The sequence below is a fragment of the Podarcis pityusensis genome (genome assembly GCF_964106645.2).
Source record: "Podarcis pityusensis genome assembly, chromosome: 5".
Taxonomy (NCBI): Eukaryota; Metazoa; Chordata; class Lepidosauria; order Squamata; family Lacertidae; genus Podarcis; species Podarcis pityusensis.
In genome coordinates, this window is record NC_138032.1 from 74,625,627 (window position 1) to 74,648,288 (window position 22,662).

The following is a 22,662-nucleotide window of genomic DNA, read 5'->3' on the forward strand; positions in this document are numbered from 1 at the left end:
GACTAAATTAGGCTTGATTAGCATTTATACAGGAATAATCTATTACTTCCTCACAATTAAAGCCAAATAGTTTTTCGTCTTGACTGATGGTTCTCTTTATGAAGAGAGAATGTAAATGACTGTTCTGTTTGAACGTTTGCGAAATTTAAAATACAACATTTCAAGCTTTGTGTTAATTTAGAGGCTGGGGTGTCCATGCAGTAACATTCCTATTAAGAAAAAAACATATGAAAAGACCAAAGATGACAATTGAGATCTTAGGGAGTCATGCATTACTCCCGCTTTGAGTTAAGGCACAGAACATACAGGCCAGTCTTGCAGCTTGCAACTCTGCAGGGGCAAGTAGCAACTGCTCCCAGTGAGCACATGATTGTGCCAACATGGGGGTGATGGAAATACAAAAACTGCACATGCAGGTTTCATCAAGCTGCTGTATTCCAGTAGCGGTACTTGGTGGGTGCATCCTGGAGAGAATCTCTTTCTCTTTCATAGCCTTAAAGAGCTAATAGTCTTTTAAAGTTGGGAGGAAAAATGGAGCTTCCTTGTACAGCCTCATGGTCTAAGGCTAGAGAAAATAGTGGCACGAGTGAGTCTTTCTTGAACTAGACAATTGATCCTGAATTCATTTGTAGGGCTAACGTTAAGTGGGAAAATAATTGGGGAAAGCATTGCAGAACCATGGCTTGTTCCTCCTGAAAATGGCTTCATAAGCAAGCCCACAACCACCACCACTACCAAAGAGTCTCCTATACTACCACCACTACTACCAAAGAGTCTCCTCCTATTATAGTTATCAGGATTGGTAGAAGGATGCTTGTAGACCTGGAATTGCTTCATCAAGTGGATAATTTAACATCTCAGATGGCTTCCGGGAAATACGTTTTCACTGATATGTTTCAGCTAGAGCAAAAAAATCTTGTTGCATCTGTAGGAAAGATGGTAGCAGTGGTGGGTTTTTTGGGGGGGTGGGCAGGGGGAGAGAAAGTAGGGATGTGGCAGAGTGAGGGGGCAGTGAGATTAGGGGAGCCCCAGGGTTGTGGCGGGAGCCCCACAGGTGTGCACACACCTCCAGGACCACTGTCGCCAACCTGGAGTTCCCATCATTGTTGCCACCTAACCCAACCCCACCCCTATCTTGATGAGTGCAGTGTGGTCGCTACTTGGAGGATGCCGTTGCCTCTGCCACAGCCATGACCCACCATTGGAAGTGAATCGTAGTCAGAGACCAAAGCAAGTCTCATGTATTAAAGATGTGCAGTCATGGGGTATCCTATGAACTCGCATGAGCCAATGAAGGAAATGAAAGAGAGCTGCACTGGTTGGAGTAAGACCACTTCCCATTTTCCCAGTGATTCTCCAAAGTCTTGGGAAGAGGTTTTGCCTACATCTTCTGTATATTATTCTTATCTGCACTTTGAATATCAAGACTTCATTTTTCATGTTTCTTGGTAGTTTGGGAGTCTTCCTTCCTTCCTTCCTTTGCTGCAAAAAAAGTTGAATGAGTTCTGAATCCATTTTTGCCTTTGAGTAATATATGCTACAGGTTGCAATTTTGTGGTGCACTAGCACTTAAAGGAAAAGTTGGTTAGTCATTTGCAGTAACTTGTCTGTACCGTACCGAAAGCCTGGGAAAGTAAAAAGGGGGATGAAGGTTCCTATTTTCCAGCAGGTATGTAAGAGGGGAAATCCATCTTAGCCTTTCTACTACTGGATCCTACTGGGTCCATCTTGGGACATGTATTTTACATGTAAGGTATCAATGTAGTTCATACAGAAACTTATAAGTTGACAGGAGCTGAGGAGGATCCAGCTCAAGATGATGATGGTGGTGGTGATTAATTTATTACAATTTATTTAATTTATTATGAATTAATTTGCTATCTTCATGCCTTGTAGAGTGGTACCTCGGGTTACATACGCTTCAGGTTATATATGCTTCAGGTTACAGACTCCGCTAACCCAGAAATAGTGCTTCAGAACTTTGCTTCAGGATGAGAACAGAAATCGTGCTCCGGCGGCCCGGCAGCAGCAGGAGGCCCCATTAGCTAAAGTGGTGCTTCAGGTTAAGTACAGTTTCAGGTTAAGAACAGACCTCCGGAACGAATTAGGTACTTAACCTGAGGTACCACTGTATATGTGTTTGCTTAGGGCTTCATTAGATACTTTTTCCTGCTTGTTGCTATTTTCCATGTTAAATTGCATTTTTCTTCAGAAGCAAGATGTCTGTTGACTTAAGTTTGTTTACATTCTTTAAAAGTTCTATTTGTTTATTTTTAGGTTTATCACAGGCACCATCCTCCTCAAAGCTCTCGAAAGGTAGGCAAAAAATAAAAAGGAAAATATGCTTGTTACTGTCCTCTTTTAAGTGACTGTTTTTTCTCTTCGTTCACATCTCAGTAGTATAGGTCATGTTGTTGTTAAGTTGTTTAGTCATTTAGTCATGCCCGACTCTTTGTGACCCCATGGACCAGAGCACACCAAGCACTCCTGTCGTCCACTGCCTCCTGCAGTTTGGTCAACACCTGCCAGATGACCACAGAGTAAGTTGTGTGTAGAGATGATTGGATGGAGTATCAAAACATGTTAAAGCAACTTTTATATTCTTAAAACACTGGAATGATCATATTCTGCTTCTCTATTTGACAACAGTGTAATATGCTCTTTAAGTGTAGAATGAAAAAAAAAATTCCCTTCCTTATATAGGACATGATCCAGGCAAAATAAAGCACGACTTGGGCCACAGATCTCAACTGAATAAAGTTAAGAGCAACTTTTCCATTGAAATTCAGTGGGATTAAAACGTGTTTTTAAAGAACTGTGTCCATTGTGTTGTACTTGTCATTTCCCACAACCCAAGGACATTGCAGTGTTTGTGGGAGGAATAAAAAAAGAACAAGGTTCAGGCTACTTCTTGGGGGAAGGGGTAGAATGGCCAAGAATACTGGTTTCTAACAAATAAATTTGACTGCCAGGCTGATGTCTCCTGGCTGGAGGCCTCCTGGCTGGAGAATATTGCTGAGCCACTACCCTTTGACTCAGTGGTTAAGTAGGGGACTCATCGTCTTATCTCTCCAGCTATGCAGAAATTAAAGACTGCAAAATAAGGCGAGGGACCTTTAACCAGCCAGCCAGCCAGCATCTCCAGGGAGGTGGAGTCTACCACACTCCATGTGTGGTTGGCCTGTGTAAGGTATCAGTTGGCTTTAGCTCCCTGCAGAGAAAACATTTTCTGTTCCTCACTTAGCAGGGCCCCTTGGGCCTATCTGCTCTCTGCTTTGACAGGACACTCCCTACATCCCATGCAAGGCTTGAGCTGCCATGGAACTGGAAGGTCCTTATATTGAATGACTACTTTCAATTACAGAATTGTTTCCATGGCTCGGATGGGGAACCTGAGGCCCTTCCAATATTGTTGGCCTGCTACTCCCACCACCCCCAACCATTAGCCATGCTAGGGATTTGGAATCCCAAAAGATCTGGAGCACCACAGGTTCCTCATAACCAATTTAAAAGAATAGGTCTTAAAACGTTGCTTCAGAAGAAAAGTGTTGTAGCTGATCTGAAAGAGTCCAACATGTTGACCTTTCATGGGCGCTGCATCAAAATGGCTAATGCCTGAGGATAATATCAGTGATGGTCTGCTGTGTTTCTGCTTGAGATCCCACAAGTGCAGTTGATGCTCATGATGCTTCCATCCGAGAAGAAAGAAGTATAAATATTTTCATCCATCCTTTCAGTCATCTTGGTCTTTAAACCTGTGGGAATCTTCAGTGTATTGAGTTCTGATTTATTAACATGGTGTGTATATGTGTGTGTGTGTGTGTGTGTGTGTGTGTGTGTGTATTAAAAACTGATTGAAAACTATCAGCAGGGATCAGTGTCATGCTTTTTAATAATCTTTTGAAATCCTGGCAAGACAAATTTCCTTGTTTTGCATTCAACAGCATGCAAATGAGACTTCTATAAGAGATAAAAATCATTATTTGAAAAGGTGTTTTTTAAAAAGAAGAAGATAAGGCTTGGTATTGCTTTGCATGTTTTGTAGAACTTAGTAAATACGGTAGATAATTAAAATCACAATGGAAGATGCGCACTGGGATGGAAAATGAATAATGTTAAGGTTGCCAGATTGTCTTTTTCTTCAGACTTTCTCTTCTGCTGCAGATAAACCAGTTACAATGATTTAAGAAAAAAGTGATCAGCAGGTAGCCTGTGGGCCAGCTCTGCTCCAATGTAATTTTACCTGGTCCTTAGAGGCATTGCCAAATTTTAATCAAGTTGTAGCAAGACATGATGTGGTTTAGCCATAGCATCAGGGCTGAATTTAGATGAAGAGAGGCCCTAGACTACTCCACTTGTGAGGCCCCTCCCCTTCCCCCACCCTCATGACTAGAAGAAAATGGAAGAGTGTTATAAACAAAATTGAGTGAAGCCAAGGATGATGACGGGTATTTAAAATTCTGCAATTCTCAATTTCTCCTGTAAAGGACATAAGATGTTATTGTTAAATACCATGGTGATTTATAAAAATGCATAAAATTAACACTGAAAAACTTTTGCAATAACAATTTTGTAAACCTTTTGTGGTATAAGCATTAATTTTTAGGAAAATGAAGTTGTAATCTTTAAAAAAACACACACCTTGAGTTTACAAATTATATTGCCTGGGAAGTGTAAATAATATGACCATGATTACCTGACAGTGTGGCACTTTTAGAATCTACATTATGTTGTCATTAAAAAGTCAGTTTTAAAATACATATTAAGAAGTAAACTACAACCATCAAATACAGCAAGGCTAAAATGTCCCCCCCCCCCAGCCTGCCTCATAGCAAAATCATCCAAAACTTCATCAAAATTTGTTTGTCTAAGTTTGTCACTTTCAATGTACAGAATGCTCAGTGCGGACAACCTTTCTTTAGACATTGTGGCTCTTAATTCATTTTTAATTCTTTTGAGTCTTGAAAAACTCCTCTCTCCTGAGTAGTTAGTGACCATAAGGCTAAGAAATAGTGGCTTCTTGTTTCCGGTGGTGGAAAATGGCGGTCTCCCACACAATCGGACTCCAGCCGTTCCGATAATTCAGGGCCGATATGGGGGTAATTAGCCCTGGCAGCCTCCCCAGGGCAGGGGAGGACTGTCTCGATGACCCACGGTTTGCCCCAGATTGCCGATGTGGCAGATGGCAGGGGCACTGGGTCACGGAGCAAAGGACGGATTGATACTGCTGCGATGCCACCCCATAGCCGGACGTATCTTTGGGAAAATATAAAGATTTGAAAAACAAACAGACACGCTCTGAACTGACGAAGCTGGGGGGAAACCTGCAGTATGTACAGTCTCTGGTGTAAAAGATCGAACTTCAAAGAGATCCTCATCATGATGTTTGGAATCTGGAGGGGCTTGGTATGTTTTTTCTTCTTCTTCTAACATTAACAATTTGTATTGCATGCCAAGCCTCATTAAGAACCTAAATTGCTCTTCAAAAAGTGAGTACAGATGGACTTTTATATATAATTGGGACCTATTCACAGCCGCTTTTCTTTTAAGATTTGAAATGCCTGTTAAAGACGAAAACAAAGAACAAAATGGCGTCTACCCACTATGCACTTATGGAATATCTGAAATAGTCTCCCTGATTAAGAGAAGCAGGAGCTAACTGTTGGTTGGTCAGAAAGACTGGAAACAATATTATATATATAACTGTTTGCAAAAAAAAGTTTTTTATTATGAGTGAGAGAAAGGGCTAAATGGATGTCTGGCAGCCCCTCTCTAGGGCCCGAAGGGGGGACTGGTTGGATTCCAGAGGCCAATTGATCTGATATATGGCTACATTGCAAACAGTCTGTTTAAGAATAAATCAACAAGGAGTTTTAGAAGGTGGCTTCTCTCTGTTTCTTTGATAACAGCTGGACGGGAAAGATTAACGATTTGGGAGCTGCCAAAATAACAATTCTCAAAGAAATAGCTGCAAGATTGCTTCCACATTAGGAAAGGCCATATGAATTTTGTCCTTGTATATAATTTGATAAAGGTCTGTATGAGACAGAGAATGCTCTGCTGTAGGCCTATGGCATTGTGTCACATGCAGGTGAAAGTGCAAAAGTTCATCAATAAGTTTCAGGTCAATATCTTTTGGGTATGCTTCCATCAACTGTTCAACACCTTGCTTAATTTCTTGTTTAGATGCTGTCAAATTAGAAAGAATGGCAAACAATTGTGCAACATCACTGTACACAGTACTACTTCTTTTTAAATTGGCTTCAAGTGCATCTAATATAGGAATAAAGGATTTTATCCTAAACCTATCTCTTGAAGAAAGCGCATCTAAGGCATCAGGTGCACTTCTGTCATTTCTTTGCCGTTCCCTCCCTCTTCGTCTCCTTGTTTTGTAGTTGACATTTGGCAAGGTGGCTTTTGCTTGTTTTTCAAGCTCATCAAAATCATCTCTAATTTTCCTTTAAAAATCCAGAAGTGAACTGTACAAACTTGAACAAGAACTCAATAACAGGTCTGATTTATGAAGGGCTTTGCTGACCTTTTGAAAATGACTAGCACACGGGTCCAAAAATGCAGCATAAACACAGATTCCAGTTCTTCCATTTTCTGCAAAAGATTGTTAGCTTGGAGCCTGGTTTCCCCCTTCCCATTAATGTCAGAGTCAGGATGAGGTCCAGTTACCAACCTGCAGCCTGGCCTCCTGCCTTCTACAGGTAGTTCTGAGGATCCCTTCCCACTGCTGCCTTCCCTGATCCCAAAGGCCTCTCTCTGCCTGTGGGCAATCTGCAGTGCATGCTGCAGCCACAAACAGGCTCTGTTGATGTGTGTGAAAGATACTGTGAAAGATAGACTTCTCTGCCTGGGAGGGGTGAGGCCAGTGCCAGTCACATGTGCTTGCCTTGCTCTGTTCAAACCAAGGAGGAGAGAAGGAATGGAAGAGACTTGGGAGAGCTTGCCTGCCTAGTCTATCTGCCCCAGCTGCCCCCCCCCCCACACTCTACCATTGATTAAAGTGCAGCATGTACCACTACTGACCTGACCCTTGAGCTGGGGAAGGCTGTGCAGCTGGTTGTTGACTCTGGGCCTGCTGGCTCTGGATTCTGAGATGGAAAATTCTGGGATGTGAGGATACTCAACAGCCCAACTCATCAGGGCGAAAGTCCTTGAAGGTCTTTGTGGTTAGCAGAAGAAGGAAGTTCCAGCCAAATACAGGAGCAAAACAGCGGTCAGTAGACCACAATCTTTATTGTTCCACAACAGATCTCCACACAGAGTAAGAACCCCAAACATGGGTTACAAGCTCTTTGAAGACCTTCTGTCCCCACCCAGAATACATTTCCAGAACCATCATTGATACATCACTGATATATCATTATGATGTCACAAGGAGGGAGGGGAGTCGTGAGGTTACCCAAGTTCATCAACTTGCCCCAGTTATCAGATCAAGTTCCTAACACCTTAAGTAAAAAGTAAAGGTAAAGGGACCCCTGAACATTAGGTCCAGTCATGACACTGGGGTTTCGGTGCTCATCTCACTTTATTGGCCAAGAGAGCCGGTGTACAGCTTCTGGGTCATGTGGCCAGCATGACTAAGCCGCTTCTGGCGAACCAGAGCAGCGCATGGAAACGCTGTTTACCTTCCCGCCGGAGGCTTGATGTGCTTTCAAACTGCTAGGTGGGCAGGAGCTGGGACCAAGCAACGGGAGCTCACCCCATCACAGGGATTCGCAGGAGCTGGGACCAAGCAACGGGAGCTCACCCCGTCACAGGGATTCACCTTAAGTACCTGCCACCTAAATAACAATAAAACTATCTATGCATATCTTTGCCTTCTGGCCTTCCTGAGGATGGGCTGTGGGAACACCTGGCCTCAGGAAACCCATCAATGGATGTTCATTGTTCCCTCAAGGGAGGGGTGCTCTGTACTTGACTGTATATCCCAAGGATTATGGAGGAGGGTGGTATCGAAGTTGAGTACATGACCTCTCGCTTAGAGGATTATGGAGGAAGGTGATGTCCGTCTGCCTTTCCTTTTGAAGCAACATGTCATTGAAATGGAAGAATTGGTTATGGCATTGATTTTATGTGATTTTCAAAGGTTAGTAGTCCATCAGCACGGTCAAGTACAAAGGTATACAATTTTGACACTTTCTTGCAACAATGCAACAAGTTTTGCCAATAGAAACCAGAAGGGATACAATTTGCAAGCTTTCTCCATTAAAAGTGCAAAGGCTTATTATCCCGGGGTTTTGAGGGAGGAGAGGTGTTGAGAGGTGAAAAAATGATTTCCAATAAGTGCCCCCCTTTATTTCCATAACAAGTCCTTGAGTCTGTACGCTGAATAGTGACACCAGGGACCTGGAAGTGGCAGTGCTTGTCAGCCCAGCCCCTGCACAGTCTCATCAGGGCTGGCCTTAAGGCAGTTGGAGCAATTGGGCCAAATTGGGCCCCACAGGCTGCTCCTAAGTGGGCCCCCGCACCAGGGCAATCTAGATGGATTGTATTTATATCTCCAAAATTCCAAGTTGGCCCCAGAGCTTCAAACTGGGCCCCACTGGCTAGCCCTGAGTCTCATAGTTGCTGGGTCTGAGTTGCCCTGTCCTCGCATGAAGTCTTGGGTTTGCAATTTTGGGAGAGGGGAGACTGCGGCACTGGGGAGCGGGCAGACTGGCGAGGCCCCCTAGATTTAGAGGCCCAAGGCTTCAGCCTACTTCAGTCTATACATAAATCTGTCCCTGCATAGCATCAAGTTGAAAGGGAAAGAAAAATATTTATAAGCTATTAAAAAGGGATATATTGTATACTTTAATGTCACAGCTCTTTTGATTTTGTATTCAGTACTGCATATAAATGTATTTTTAAAATAATGCTGTGTTTGAATGCATGGGGTCAACTCTGCATTCAAGGCACTTGACCACTTGTGGGGGTTCAGTTTGTATGGCAAAATAGACCTTTAGCTTCCTGCACTACTGAATGGAGATCAGCAAATTTAACCATTCCACATTTAGGATTTTTGGGAACTGTACTTTGAAACAACAATAACAAAAGCATAATAGCTTATGGCAAGAGTAGCTAACCTGTGGCATTCCGAATAATGTTGGACTACAACTCCCATCATCCTGAGAGCTAAAATTCAACAACATATAGAGGGGCACAGGTTCCCCAACCCTGACTTAAAGTAACCTGTAATTTAAGCTGTAGAAAACACCTTCCACACAGTTCAAGCCCAGAGATGCTGGATGCATGGAGGGGGAAGCCCAAGTATGTCTACTGTTCCTGCTCCCGGATTTCACATGTTGAACATCTCTGAATTTGGATTTGGTGACATAACAGACAACCATGGTTTGGTGCTATGGGAACAAGCCTGGGCAAGGATCAGACCTAAATGCTCTCTTCCTGTTGCCTTCTCCAAGATCATGGGTTCAAGGTAGCAATGGGAAGCATCTGCTTGCTAGTTTAACTACAGTTTATTGTCATGTCTGGACTGAAACAACCTGTGGATAGTTTGAGCCCATGGCTTTTTGAAACAAGCCAAGATAATAAACCACCAAATACAAGCAGTTTCATTAATGTTATGCTAAACTATGGATTAGCATTGTGTCCCATAAAGTTCAATTAAATATGCTCCACAGTGCATATTCAATCGTGAGTGCAATACTCTAACTGAAATTATGTGCATACTTACTTGGCACATAAATTCAAGTCCACATAAATTCAAGTGGATTTGTTTTCCAGTAAACATGCATAGGACTTGCATTTGACTTGAAGTAGGGCTGATGCTAAAATTGCAGCCTTGTGTTGAACTCCTCCATCTGCAAATTGTAGTTGTCTGATTCCTGACAATATTCTGATATGTCTTTCCTCGCTTACACCAGCAGCAGTCGTGTGTCCTGACATCACTGGTAAGTTGAACTGCCCATTTGTTGAGGTGGAGAAAGGAATTTGATACAGGGCTGCCATTTTCATCCTAGTTTGTTCCATGTATTTTTTTGTAACCTGCACTTCTCCCCCACAATGAAGGCAATTAGTAACACTGGAAACTTATTTGTATTTTTCACACCATTCTTTCTAATGGCATCGTGCTTTTATACTCTTGTCGAATTGTTGGTTTTATTTGTACTGCCATTTTTTGTTTTAATTGTGTGTTGTAATTTTTACTGTCAGCCACCCTGTGGATCTGTGAATGGAAAGTTGGGGTAGGAATCCTCTAAACTACTGCAGCCTTGTTTTCCCTGTATCCGCTTCCACTGTTTATGAAACAGCTGTTTCACAAAACAGCTCCTGAATTCTAAGCATCGTTCCCCACCCCACACACAAATGGCTTCATCTATGCAGCAGAAATGATTAATCCTGTCCTGGAAAGGCCATGCCGGCTGGGCTTTTCTCCAGACATCCATTATGTAATCACTTTCTTATAGCTGTACAGTTTTCTGTTAGTTGCAAGGGGGGGGGGGTGAAGTAAATGGTTTTCAGCTCAGGCACTGAGACTTAAATGAAACAGTGAGCTGAGGACAAGGAGAGCATTCCCAGTCCTAGGTGTGCCCATTGCAATCAGCACAATCCAGTAGTTGTTCAGCAGAAAATTTTAGAATACCAGACACTTCCAAGATTCTAGTCAATATTACCCTTAGCTATTCAACTGTACAAGGAGTAGGTGTGCCTCTGCTCAAACCTCTTTGCCACACCTTTCCCTGAGCTTGCATAATGGGGAAGTTGATTTATGAAAATATGTGTCATGCAGGCTAGAACAGTGGTTCCCAACCCTTTCCCCCATGGACTACTTGGAAATTGCTGAGGGTCCATTTCTAGTTAATCCAGAGCACTTTTGTCTCTAGTTCTGGCCGTTGATGGCTCTGGCGCCCTGCGCCACCAGGATTGTGACCCTTCAGAAGAAAAAGATTGCCCTCCTTTGCCCTGGAGGAGCAGTCTCTGCAATTTGAATGTGTTCATGCCATGGTTTTCCTTCATCACTGATGCACCATTGTGTTGGTGAGTGCGCCTGCCTAGGAAGTAGTTTAGCATCTTGCATGAGGAAAACTGAAAGTCTCTTTCATCCATCAAAGAGGGAAGCCCAACCCTGGAATCTTTGTTAATGCCTCTTGAAATTAAGTTATGACCTTTTTGGCCTGAAGGACAGTATGTGGAAAGCTGTCAGTGTATAAAACTTCTTTCAGAGCCGTGCCTGCATGTTTTCATAGCTGCAAGGATTTGGAGGTTAAACTGCCTAGTTCTGCAGCATCACATCCCTTTGTATGCACTTACAATGAATCAGCAGAATTGTCCCCAAATACTAATTCCAAAGGCTGTTTTGTTTTATCAAGAACTCATTAACAAATGTAAATATTATATCTCCGTTTCAGCTCATCTGTATGTTCACTGAATAAAGTCATTTGCTAAAGTAAACTCTTTTAAACTTTTAAAGTTCCACATTACATACTCTGGATTATTCTAAATTGGTCTCCTGGCCATTTTCATTTTCATTCCTGCCCACCTATTGCAATTTATTATAATCTACTCAAGTCATTTCCCCAGTGCATGTTGAGCTTTCTCTCCAGATGTCAGCAAATGATCTGCACAGGTTGCATATATTAAAAGTTCCTAGTGATCACAGCTTATTCAAAACCATTGTGTGTGTGTGTGTGTGTGTGTGTGTGTGTGTACGTGTGTACAATAGCCTTCATGGAGCCCAAAATTTTCATTCTGCCAACTGCTGGATTTCACTTCTACTTATTTTAAACCTGATGGTTTCTATGTTGGAGAAAAGCAATTGCACACCTCACAGGAAAAATGTGTTCAGTTAATTAAAATCTTAGTACTCCTGCCCGGCATCATGCAGTATAAAATATCAGAATGGAGACTAGAAAGATCTGCAACAACCCCCAATATGGTCCAGAAGGCAACACCCTGGATTGAAGACTTGGATCCAGCTCAACACAGGCATGCTTTCTGAAGAGAGGTTGCAGTCAATCATACATTTCATGTCTGGTAAAATTTAAAACAGTAATTCTACAGGTGCAAACCTGTGATATTGGGTTGATCTTTTGCCCTAACTTTGCAGTGCAAGCTTTAACTATGTAGCCTTGTAAGAGGCATCACTGTTACTGCTAGCATCCAGCATTGATATTTGTAGGATGCCAGTGGACAACTCCCTGTTCTTAGCTGTTATTGCCAAACATTGCTAGTTCGAGGTGCTTCCTGTGTTGTGGAAGGTGGTCTCCCCCCCTCTCCCCATGGGTTCTCTCTATTCTTCCTCTGCAGAATCTACAACTCTTTCCTAAAATTCTCCTGAGATGCACATCTGCCCTAAATGAACTATAAACCCTGAACAAAGCTCTTCCTACAGGGAAGGTGTTACTCCTTTCTCTCTTCTGACATGCATAACTTGTGTGGGGAAAATTCTGATGGTTGCCTACTGCTGGGTCTCAGTGCTGGAGCTAGCATGACAGTACCATTCAGAGAGCCACTGAAACCTAATAAGGCATGGAGGACAAAAACATGCAATTCTGCTTCTCTGCAATGTTTTCCTACAAGGACTGCATAATTTCCAAAAATACCAAGAATATAATAAGCTCTTCTGGATGTGATCAAAAGCTTATTTAGTTCTGTATTCAGACTGGTCAAGCATATGCCTACAAGCAAGGCATGATGCTGATAGCGTTCTCTTGTTCATGTTCCCCACACGATAAGATCTACTGATAGTTTTATCCTCAGTGAATTTTTCTAATCCCACTTTAAAGCTGTGCAAACTGGTGGCTATTACTGAAACTTGTGGAAGTGAATCCCATATGCCTCACTTGATATCACACATTATCCTGCTTCTTGCCACTTTTAAGGGACTCTAGACCTCTATATCAATATTCACATCCATGAACATTTGTATTATGTAGTGGGTGGACATAGCAGACGACACAGAGATTTCTCTAAGTACAGCGGTACCTCGGGTTACAGACGCTTCAGGTTACACACGCTTCAGGTTACAGACTCCGCTAACCCAGAAATATTACCTCGGGTTAAGAACTTTGCTTCAGGATGAGAACAGAAATCGTGCTCCGGCGGCGCGGCAGCAGCAGGAGGCCCCATTAGCTAAAGTGGTGCTTCAGGTTAAGAACAGTTTCAGGTTAAGAACGGTCCTCCAGAACGAATTAATTACTTAACCCGAGGTACCACTGTAGTTCTTTATAAGTAAGCTGGAACTGAACTGAACAGCAAACAGCTCAGCCGGCCTGCTTTTATAGGCAGCCGGCTGTCAACACTGTAACAACAACAGCCCAGGGTTTCCTGCCTAAATTAACTTACGTGGACCTGAGTGAAAACTATATACACAATACCCCTGGTGGCCAGGGTGAGAACTTCAACACATAACAATTTGTATGACCAACCACAAATTAAAATGTAAGTGAACGCACAGAGAGAATTATATCAAATACATCAAGTGTGTGGCTGCTCCATTCATGATCATAGGTTCATTCTAGAGATGGATAACCAGTATGGGTTAATTAGTACATCCAGAGCCATTAATCTCTGGAATATTCCTTCTTTAAGTGTAATATTTTTTTAACCTAAGAGCCATTTCTGTTTACTTTCATTCTGCAATAATGAATCTTAAATTGTAACTGGATATCATAGCCAAACAAATTGAGGCAGGAAACAGCTAGCAATTTGCAAAATAAAACTGTATACTGTTTCCAGAACATGAACTTTTTAAAGGCATCCCATGGAATACCATTCCTCTAATGTTTTCCATTATCCTCCTAAGCATAGCCATTAGTGTTGAAGGCCGCTGATGATCATCTTTCCTTGAAGCAAGCTAAGATGCACTGCCAAATATCTAATGCAGAAATTGCACATTGGATAATGTGCTGGGAATTTCCCTGCAAGAAAACTAGAGATGATTGCTGAGCTGGAAAGTTCTTTCTGTATCCATTGAAAGGTTACTCTTCTTTGGTTTTAGGGAATGTGGAGAGAAGCTATCTAATGGTTTACATTTCTTGATAGTCACTAATGCTATCCAGAGTAATCTAACAAATGAGCTACTGGGTTAAAACCAATGCATTCTAATTACTGCCCTGGTGTTTGTACAAGAGGTTCTTTGAACAAACAGTGCATCCTAATGTAAAACTGCTGCTATAGACAGGATTTCCTTTTGCGGGGGAGCATTCAGTCACAGTCCTCCTCCTGTAATCTGACATCCGAACCAGGAGTATTTGTATCAGGTGGTAAACTGTTTCTAAAGAGCCAGTCTAGAATACTGAAAATAAGATGGACAAAATTCCCTAAGACTTCAGTAGGAGGACTGAGCATGAATTATAGAGGGCTTATTGAAATGAATGGGACTGAATTTGACTGGTTTAGAGCAGTTGTTCACTATTTTTCATATTGCAGTTGATAAATGCATGGCTTTTTTGACCATTTACTTACAGGAGTATATATGGTTTTATGCTGTAGCTCCAAATGATCACAAAAATTGGTGGTAATTGGTGAAATTTAGTAAAAAAATATGTTCATGATACTTACTAACTAGGCTGAAAGTTGTCTTGATTGAATTTGTTTAAAAAGGCAAAGTGATTAGAAAATATAAATGCTTTCAGGGATTCATTGCTTGCTGTTGCTGTATTAAGTGTCAGTTTCCACATCTGTAACTTTGTGAAGATGTGAAAATCTGGAAATACTCACGCTTGCGATTTTGTTTACTTTTTGCAAAACCAACGTCACCCTGATGCCTGGCCCCTTTCAAGTGTTGCCACCGGATGGATGTATAGGTGCATGCATGCAAAGAAACTCTAGAGCAGGGGTCACCAATATTTTTGGTCTAGTTGGCCTATTTTTAAATTTCAGAGAATTCTGGGGTCGCTAGTCACAAAATGGCTGCCATGGCTGCTGTGGCATAACACAAAATGGCTGCTATGGGGAGCATGGGATAACACAAATTAGACAATTGCCTCTGACAACCTTATGCTTACCATGGGCACTCATCTATGCCCTATTGGTCCTGTTTATGGAGATCACACACAAAGGAGGAGGGAGGGATAGAGGCTGATGTTACTGCTGTCTAATAACAGGGAGCATTCCTCGGTACCAGGGGGAAAAATATACAAGATAACCACACCATTCTCTTTTCTCGGAAATTGCTTAGAAGGTACCTCCACATATTGTCCCATAACTTTCATTCTAGGAGGGCTAGAGGCTTACTTAAAAAAGAAAGTGAAATCTTAGAGTCTGGGGCACCTGCCAGGGGCACCCCTGGAAGCCTTCACAGGTGCCATGTAGGCACAAAGGTTGACCCACCCTTCAGGCATCATTGTGGCAGTCTGAGCCAGAAGTTGCCTTCTGTTTGATTATAAGGATTGAACTAACAGGTATAAAAATTGAAGGACCAAATTTGGCAGTTGCATGAAAATTGCTGGAAAATAAATGCATAGCATTTGATAATTTCTGTGACGGAGCTGTGCAATTGCAAGAAACCTGGAGAGAATGTTGATGTGGCCAACTTTAAGGGCCCATTAAAAGGCTCACCCCTCACATACCTGAAAATAAAATGAAAATTCATTTTAGATAAAACACTGCTTAAGGTACTTGCTGTATCATCAGCTGAGGTGAGCTGGACTCTGCCACCATTTGGACCTGGACTATCCTGACAATTTTGATTTGGCACAGAAAAGTTTAAAACTGTTCACAAGCAAGTATTGGTCCAAATACAATATACAATAGAAATAAGTATCCGTTACTGAAAGGTGGGGTCAAGGTCACCACATCTTAATGTCTGTGCCTGACAATATTAGGGCTACTCTAGGGTTTCCAGCTGGCTTGTTATATAATGAAGTATATATCTTGGCCACCTTCTTAATGCAGTGTTTACTCAAGGATTTTGAGAGGGCACAAGAATTAATAATGCCAAAAATCAGAAAGATCTAAAGGAAAGGGAGATTGTTTTTACTTTAAACCATTCTGCAAAGTGGGTGGTAGGCAACTAACTTTTACTCAGAGTAGACCCATTGAAATCAATGAACATGACTAAGTTTGGTGCATTAATTTCTGAGTAAAACGTAAATTGGATACCACCTCTTGCATTGCGTTATAGGCAATGGTATTTTCCTGTTAATGTGCATAAAAGCCATAGTTTGTTTGAAGTAGATTTAAGCAAACAAGATGTGCGCCATATTGGGACAGGAATATTGGCCTTGTGCATGAAGGGAAAATGTTTAGTTAACCTGTGCTATATAGCTCAGTGACTGACTTGTGTCTAAATTATTGGCAATGGAACTCATTCCTTCTTTTTAAGTCACTCAATAGAATCTGCTGGAAAAGCTAAAGAACTGTGCCCAACTCCCTGAAGCCACACATAAGTTTCTATGTGCAACACAACAACAACAACAACAACAACTTTATTATTTATACCCCGCCGATCTGGCTGGGTTTCCCCAGCCACTCTGGGTGGCTTACAGCACATATAAAAACAAGTGTTGGTGCTGACCTTTAAAGCCCTAAACGGCCTCGGTCCAGTATATCTGAAGGAGCGTCTCCACCCCCATCGTTCTACCCGGACACTGAGGTCCAGCACCGAGGGCCTTCTGGCGGTTCCCTCACTGCGAGAAGCCAAGTTACAGGGAACCAGGCAGAGGGCCTTCTCGGTAGTGGCGCCCTCCCTGTGGAATGCCCTCCCACCAGATGTCAAAGAGAACAACAACTACCAGACTTTTAGAAGACATCTGAAGGCAGCCCTGTTTAGGGAAGCTTTTAATGTTTGATGTATCATAGTATTTTAATATTCTTTTGGAAGCCGCCCAGAGTGACTGGGGAAACCCAGCCAGATGGGCGGGGTATAAATAATAAATTATTATTATTATTATTATTATAACATAGTAAAACATCAAATATCAAAAACTTCCCAATACAGAGAAGTTTGAGTGAATCAAACCTGTGCAACATTGCATTAGACCAAGCAGTCTCTTTCAGCTTGCTTAATTGTTATTGGCACATGCCCTTGAATCAATGAGTCAAATATTTTTACACTCTTTTAGCTGAATTTAGTTTCTACTCAATGCCAGCCAGACAGGCATGGAGACTGGATTCTTCTCTCTCCCCGCAAAAACCAATTGCAGTATAAATTGTAGGTGGTGTGAAGGGGCACAGTTTACTAAATTGGGATTGGGTGGCAAGATTCACAGGCTTGTGCTTGAATAGATTCAAAATATAATTTTGAAAAGGCAACGTACACACACACACACACACGCTATACTTGCTACTTATGCCTCATGATAATTTTAGCAATGCTACGAACAAATGACTTTTACTCCATTAATAACTGAGGTTATGCCTAGGTAGTCATTCTGTTGAAAAACATGTCAGTTAATTAAAATAAAAAGACTAAAAAGGTTGCCTGGTGAAAGCTGAGCAGAAGAAACCTTATCAGACATGTACTTTTGCCAGTCTTTCAGATCTTTTGTTGAATCATCAATTCAATTAAAATGAGTGAGGTTGAATTCCTAAACCCACTTACCTGGAAGGAAGTCCCACTGAACTTTGTGGGATTCTGAGTAAAAATACATATAATGGGGTTGCAGGGTGGAGAAGTATGAGTTATTTTCATATGTTAGCAAAGATAAGAATTAAGTTTTGGAATGCCAGTGAAAATTTAGATGTAGAAAAATATATAGTGTGTGTAATATATCTATACTAGTGGGGAGTGCTTGATGTTGCCCAGGAATATGTAGAAACCCCAAAATGCTGTGTTTTTAAAATGGATAGTGTTTGGTTTTTTTTCTTTTTAGTTTGGATCAGTCATGCCAAAAATCAGGCAAAGTTATGCCAAAGTCACATTTTGATCTACCATCTTGATTCAAAATGGCGCCCAGCACCCAAACATTACCAAGGACCCTCACACCCACTTTAGGAACCTTCATGCCAAGCTTGGTGATCAATAGGTGGCCAAGCCTATGCCTATGTCAAAAAATGGGCAAAGTCAGAATGGCAGCCCAGTAGCCCAACACTGAAGGAAACTGCTTCCCCACACCTTGGGAACCCTTGTTCCGAATTTGGCAATGATATCTAGGGAGGCAGCTTGGACCTATAAAGAATAGGCAAAGAACTTTTCAAAATATCTAGTAGATATGAATGAATGAAGTAAATAAGCCAATATTCTTTTGCTGGTGCAAAAAGAAAACTTATTTATTACATGGATTTCTCTCCCCTTAGTGCCATCTTTTCAGGGAGCTCATTAAAGCAAACGAGAGACCTTGTCCCCAGTCAGGGTTAAATGAATAGCACACAGCAGCAGATTACATATGACACAGGTGCCAGCAGAAACCATTCAAACTGCAAAAAGGAGCCTCCTGTAAGTACAGAGTGTCCTAAGTGTTATCCAAATCAGCTACTTCCATAGATTCCAGTGTCTACTACGAAGCTGCTCTTCACCAACTGTGCATGACAGCCTCATTAGCTTTTTGTCACCAAAAGTGACTTGTTGCGGGTTGTTCTTCTTGAAATTCTCCCTTTCCACTCCACATGGGCTCCATGCCTCCTTCCTTTTCCTTGCATGTGTTTATAAATAGAACTGTCCTGGTAGACTTCATTTGGCCTACCCTGTTGTCCTCTTATGCGAGTTATTTTTTGATCTAAAAATAGAACTCTGCTAGTAGATCTGCATCGCCGGGATTCTGAAAGTTCACATATAAACTGGGCTGCAATTAAGCAATGTGTTAGAAAACTGTATGGCTGACATTTCTGCTCACAGTCTTCACATTTTGATGCCACGCAGCCTCTGATATAATAACTGTTAAAGAGTTGCACGTCAAAACACTTCTTAAAATTTATCAACGAATAACCAAAAATATCTCATAGAAGCAAGAAACTTGTAGATCTTAGTAGAGATAGAAGCTTTGAGGAATCCTGAATTTATTTTTTTATTTATTGAATTTATATCCCACCCTTTCTCCCAAAGGAGCCTAGCATGGCAGAACTTAAAGAGAAAATAATAATAATAATGATAATGATAATTCATAGCGGAGTTCAGAGTAATTGTAATCAGTTTCCTATAATGATTCCTGACCCAATGAATTGTTTCTTTGATAAAAGCAATGTAGCATCGATGCTTTCTCTTGGGAAAAAGAGAGGAAGGCAGGCAAAAGTCAACTGTACTTTCTTTTTGCACCCCACACTCTACAATCAACTAGCCTGCAGGAAGTGTCCCAAGAGCTTTAAAGTATGTTAATATTGTGTTATGGTGGTAAGCTGCCTTGGAAGGGTCTCTGTTCTGAAAGGCAGGATATAAATAATTGTAATAAATGAACAAGGTGTCTGCATATAAAATTCCCACTCCAGAAATCATTGTAAATGTTTATAGGGTTCTAGGAGTATTAAAACAAGCCCCAATGTGTGATGGAAGATCACTGTGCATTTATTAAGCAATTCTTTTGCAAGGGCTAGGGCCACTTCACACACTTATTGGATCCTAAAAAGGTAAAGGGACCCCTGACTGTTAAGTCCAGTCACAGACGACTCTGGGGTTGTGGCGCTCATCTCGCTTTACTGGCCAAGGGAGCCGACGTTTGTCCGTAGACAGTTTTTCTGGGTCATATGGCCAGCATGACTAAGCTATTTTTGACGAAACCAGAGCAGTGCACGGAAATGCCGTTTACCTTCCCACTGGAGTGGTACCTATTTATCTGCTTGCACTTGACGTGCTTTCGAACTGCTAGGTTGACAGGAGCTGGAACCAAGCAATGGGAGCTCACCCTGTTGCAGGGATTTGAACCACCGACCTTCTAATCGGCAAGCCCTAGGCTCTGTGGTTTAGACCACAGCGCCACCCGTGTCCCTCTGTTGGATCCTACTTACCTGAAATATATTTAAAGTTACACTGAGATGCTGCCAGAGCCCTCTCACTCCCTTCCCAAAGCATGGATGGAAGGGGGAAGTAAGTAAATAAATGTAGAGTAGAGAGTGTTGGGTTTCCTTGGCTCTCCATTTACTTATTTATTCATCCCCCCAACACCACGTAAGGTTACAATCACGTACATAAAGCAAACACAATTTGTGGGCTTGCTGTACTTGTACACAGCGTGTGTTTGTAAATGTGTTGTGTTCTACCCACACTTTACATTTTTAGATGTACACATCTAAGATCTTTTAAGGCTACACCCAAAGTGTGAAGTGGCCTCCCAGGTTGTTCACAGCAGCGTAATTAGAATATATGCGTTCAATGAGGTCGTAGCTTTATTTATAAGTGTTTTCTCCAAATCAGCCAGCAGAGAGCACTTTCTTTTGCAACATATCATCTAAGCAAGGATGCAAATCTAGGGAAAGTACTAGGGTTTTGTTTTGATTTTTTCCCCCGACCTAAAAAAGGAAAACACAACAACTGGTTTTGCATATTTCTGTACAAGCTGCTCTTTCATAAAACCCTGCTGTCTAAGGTTTAGTTCTCACCAAGGTAGTCAAACCTTTATTTGGGCTGCACTATTTCAGGCTGCAAGTGGGGGCTCATGAAATTGAATGTTTTCACACACAAAAAATATGAATTCAATACACACAGAAAACTAGAGGAAGGATAGGCATGAACCTTTTGTCTGACATTAGGTTTTCTATTTACAGGGATTAATTTTATTTCATTTTTAGAAGTATTCAGTCACTTGAGTCTCCACCTGCAATCTGTTCAGGTTAAGGTTTATTACCTTGATAAAAACTAGATCTAATTGTTCCCTCAATTGTCAGCAGCGTTTCAGATTACAGATCTCTCTTCAATTTGCCCTCCATTTTAGGAAAATATTAACGTTACTTGGCTTCTGGTATTTAGCAAAAATAGATGTTTCTGTAACCTACTTAGAGTCAGAAACCGCTATTGCCCATGTGCCATTTGATTGTGCTTTTTTTAATAAATAAAAAATCAATATTCATAGAAACCCAATGTTTAATAATCTAATAAGTGCTATAGGAGTATTAAAGGAAGAAGCTTTCAGAAGCAAGAATGCAATGGTATTATCAATTACCACCTCTATTTTTTTAAAAAAAAACAAATCAACAGGGTGGTACATATATGAGGAAGAAACAGAATGGGAGAAAATGATGGTTCATTACAGAACAACATGTAGGTCCAGTTTGCACATAACAATAAGCAAACAATGGTTTGGCACAAGTGTGTGTGTGCTCAGGTTCCCGCAAAGCTGATCACAGCTGCTTTGCTTCTCCTTTAGCCCTGTTGCTGTGAGCTAAGCTATGGTTTGGCTTAGCATGCCACCTGAACTTGGGCTTGTGTTTGGACTTGATTCAGTCAAATCATGAGCTGTTAACCAAGAACAAACCTTTGTTACAGTTTGTGGTTTCTCTGGAGTGAGGCAAATTACAAGCCTGGGTTTGGATGACATGCCAAGTCAAACCCATGGTTTATCTCACAGCAGCATAGCAATAGATTGGAAGAGGATCAAAGCCATCATGATCTCCTCTCTGGAGACCTACATATTAAGACAAGGTTTGACTTAGTGTTAATTAGCAAATCTGGATCATACAGAACAACATTACACTGACTCAGTTTAGGTGGAATGATAAACCATAGTTAGTGGTTTACTGTGAACACACTTTTCTGCACTGTTTGTCTCCTCCCCACTAGCACATGCGGAAAACAAACCATGAGCCATTGCTTAGCAGTATTTCCATATCAAGGATTGTGTTTTTCTTATTCCAAGAAGCCAAGTGAGTAAGTAAACCAAGAACAAAGCAAAACAAACCATGGTCATAATGCTTCGATCATAATTCCAAGCCAGGAAATCATGGTTTGTTTCTTCCCTGTGTGAGTAGGGAGGAGACAAACAGACCAGAAAAAATTGATCAGGATAAAACCATGGACAAACAATCTCAGTAGCATCTTTGCATCGCACCCCAGATGTGTGTTCAAATAGCAGTCCCCTATGCCGTACCACATATTATTTTCATGTGGCTGCTCCCCACACCTCAATGGGTGTTGCTGTAGAGCCCCCAAAACTTTGGGGGCTTCCGGAAGGTGCTGCTAGAAGGGGGAGCTGAAAAGCCTGTGATTCAGCAGAGCACCTTTAGTATATAAGGGATTTAAAGCTATTTCTGTATATAAGGGATTTAAAGATAATTCTTAAATTTTCATTGCATCAAAAGCCAATGTGCTGGGTAAGTGTATATTTCTACCCAACCCATTTTGAATGTTTTTATTAAAGATTTATTTAACAGTGTAGGGGTCTAGAAGTGATAGAATGGTTTCTCCATCTACTTCCCCCCCTGTTTGTGTGAGACCTGTACATATCTAGCCAAAACATTTTGCTGAGTAGGTCAGCAGTGTGTGGAAATTTGATCCAGAAACCCTCCACGGACTTTGGAGATACCACAACTCAAGGCATGTAGCACTTTCTCTGTGAGACCTACATCAGAGAAGGGGGGGGGGGAGGGAAGAGAAGAAATTGTCTATCAATCTTCTGTCATGAATACATGCTGGCATGGGACTGGCTTAGGAGATACAAATAATTGCAAATCTCTGTTTTATGGAAGTAGTTGGCGCTTTTATGTGATAAATAATTGAAAGGGTAATCAATCTTAATGTTAATATAAATAATTTGAAGTGTGCCTAAAGGAGTAGGGCTGGATAACTATGAGAATTGAACATTAATTCAGCAGGACTGTCTAGTGCATATAATCATATATGTG

At 41.5% G+C, this 22,662-nt stretch overlaps 1 protein-coding gene across 1 annotated transcript in view; it reads left to right on the forward strand.

The window, feature by feature from the left end:
- The window catches only part of ANK3 (ankyrin 3), a 393,167-nt gene that overhangs the window by 21,308 nt on the left and 349,197 nt on the right, over positions 1 to 22,662 (forward strand). The window contains exon 2 of the mRNA XM_081004830.1: positions 2,278 to 2,316. Within this exon, the coding sequence (XP_080860956.1) occupies positions 2,278 to 2,316 (39 nt within the window). The remainder of the gene's footprint in view (positions 1 to 2,277; positions 2,317 to 22,662) is intronic.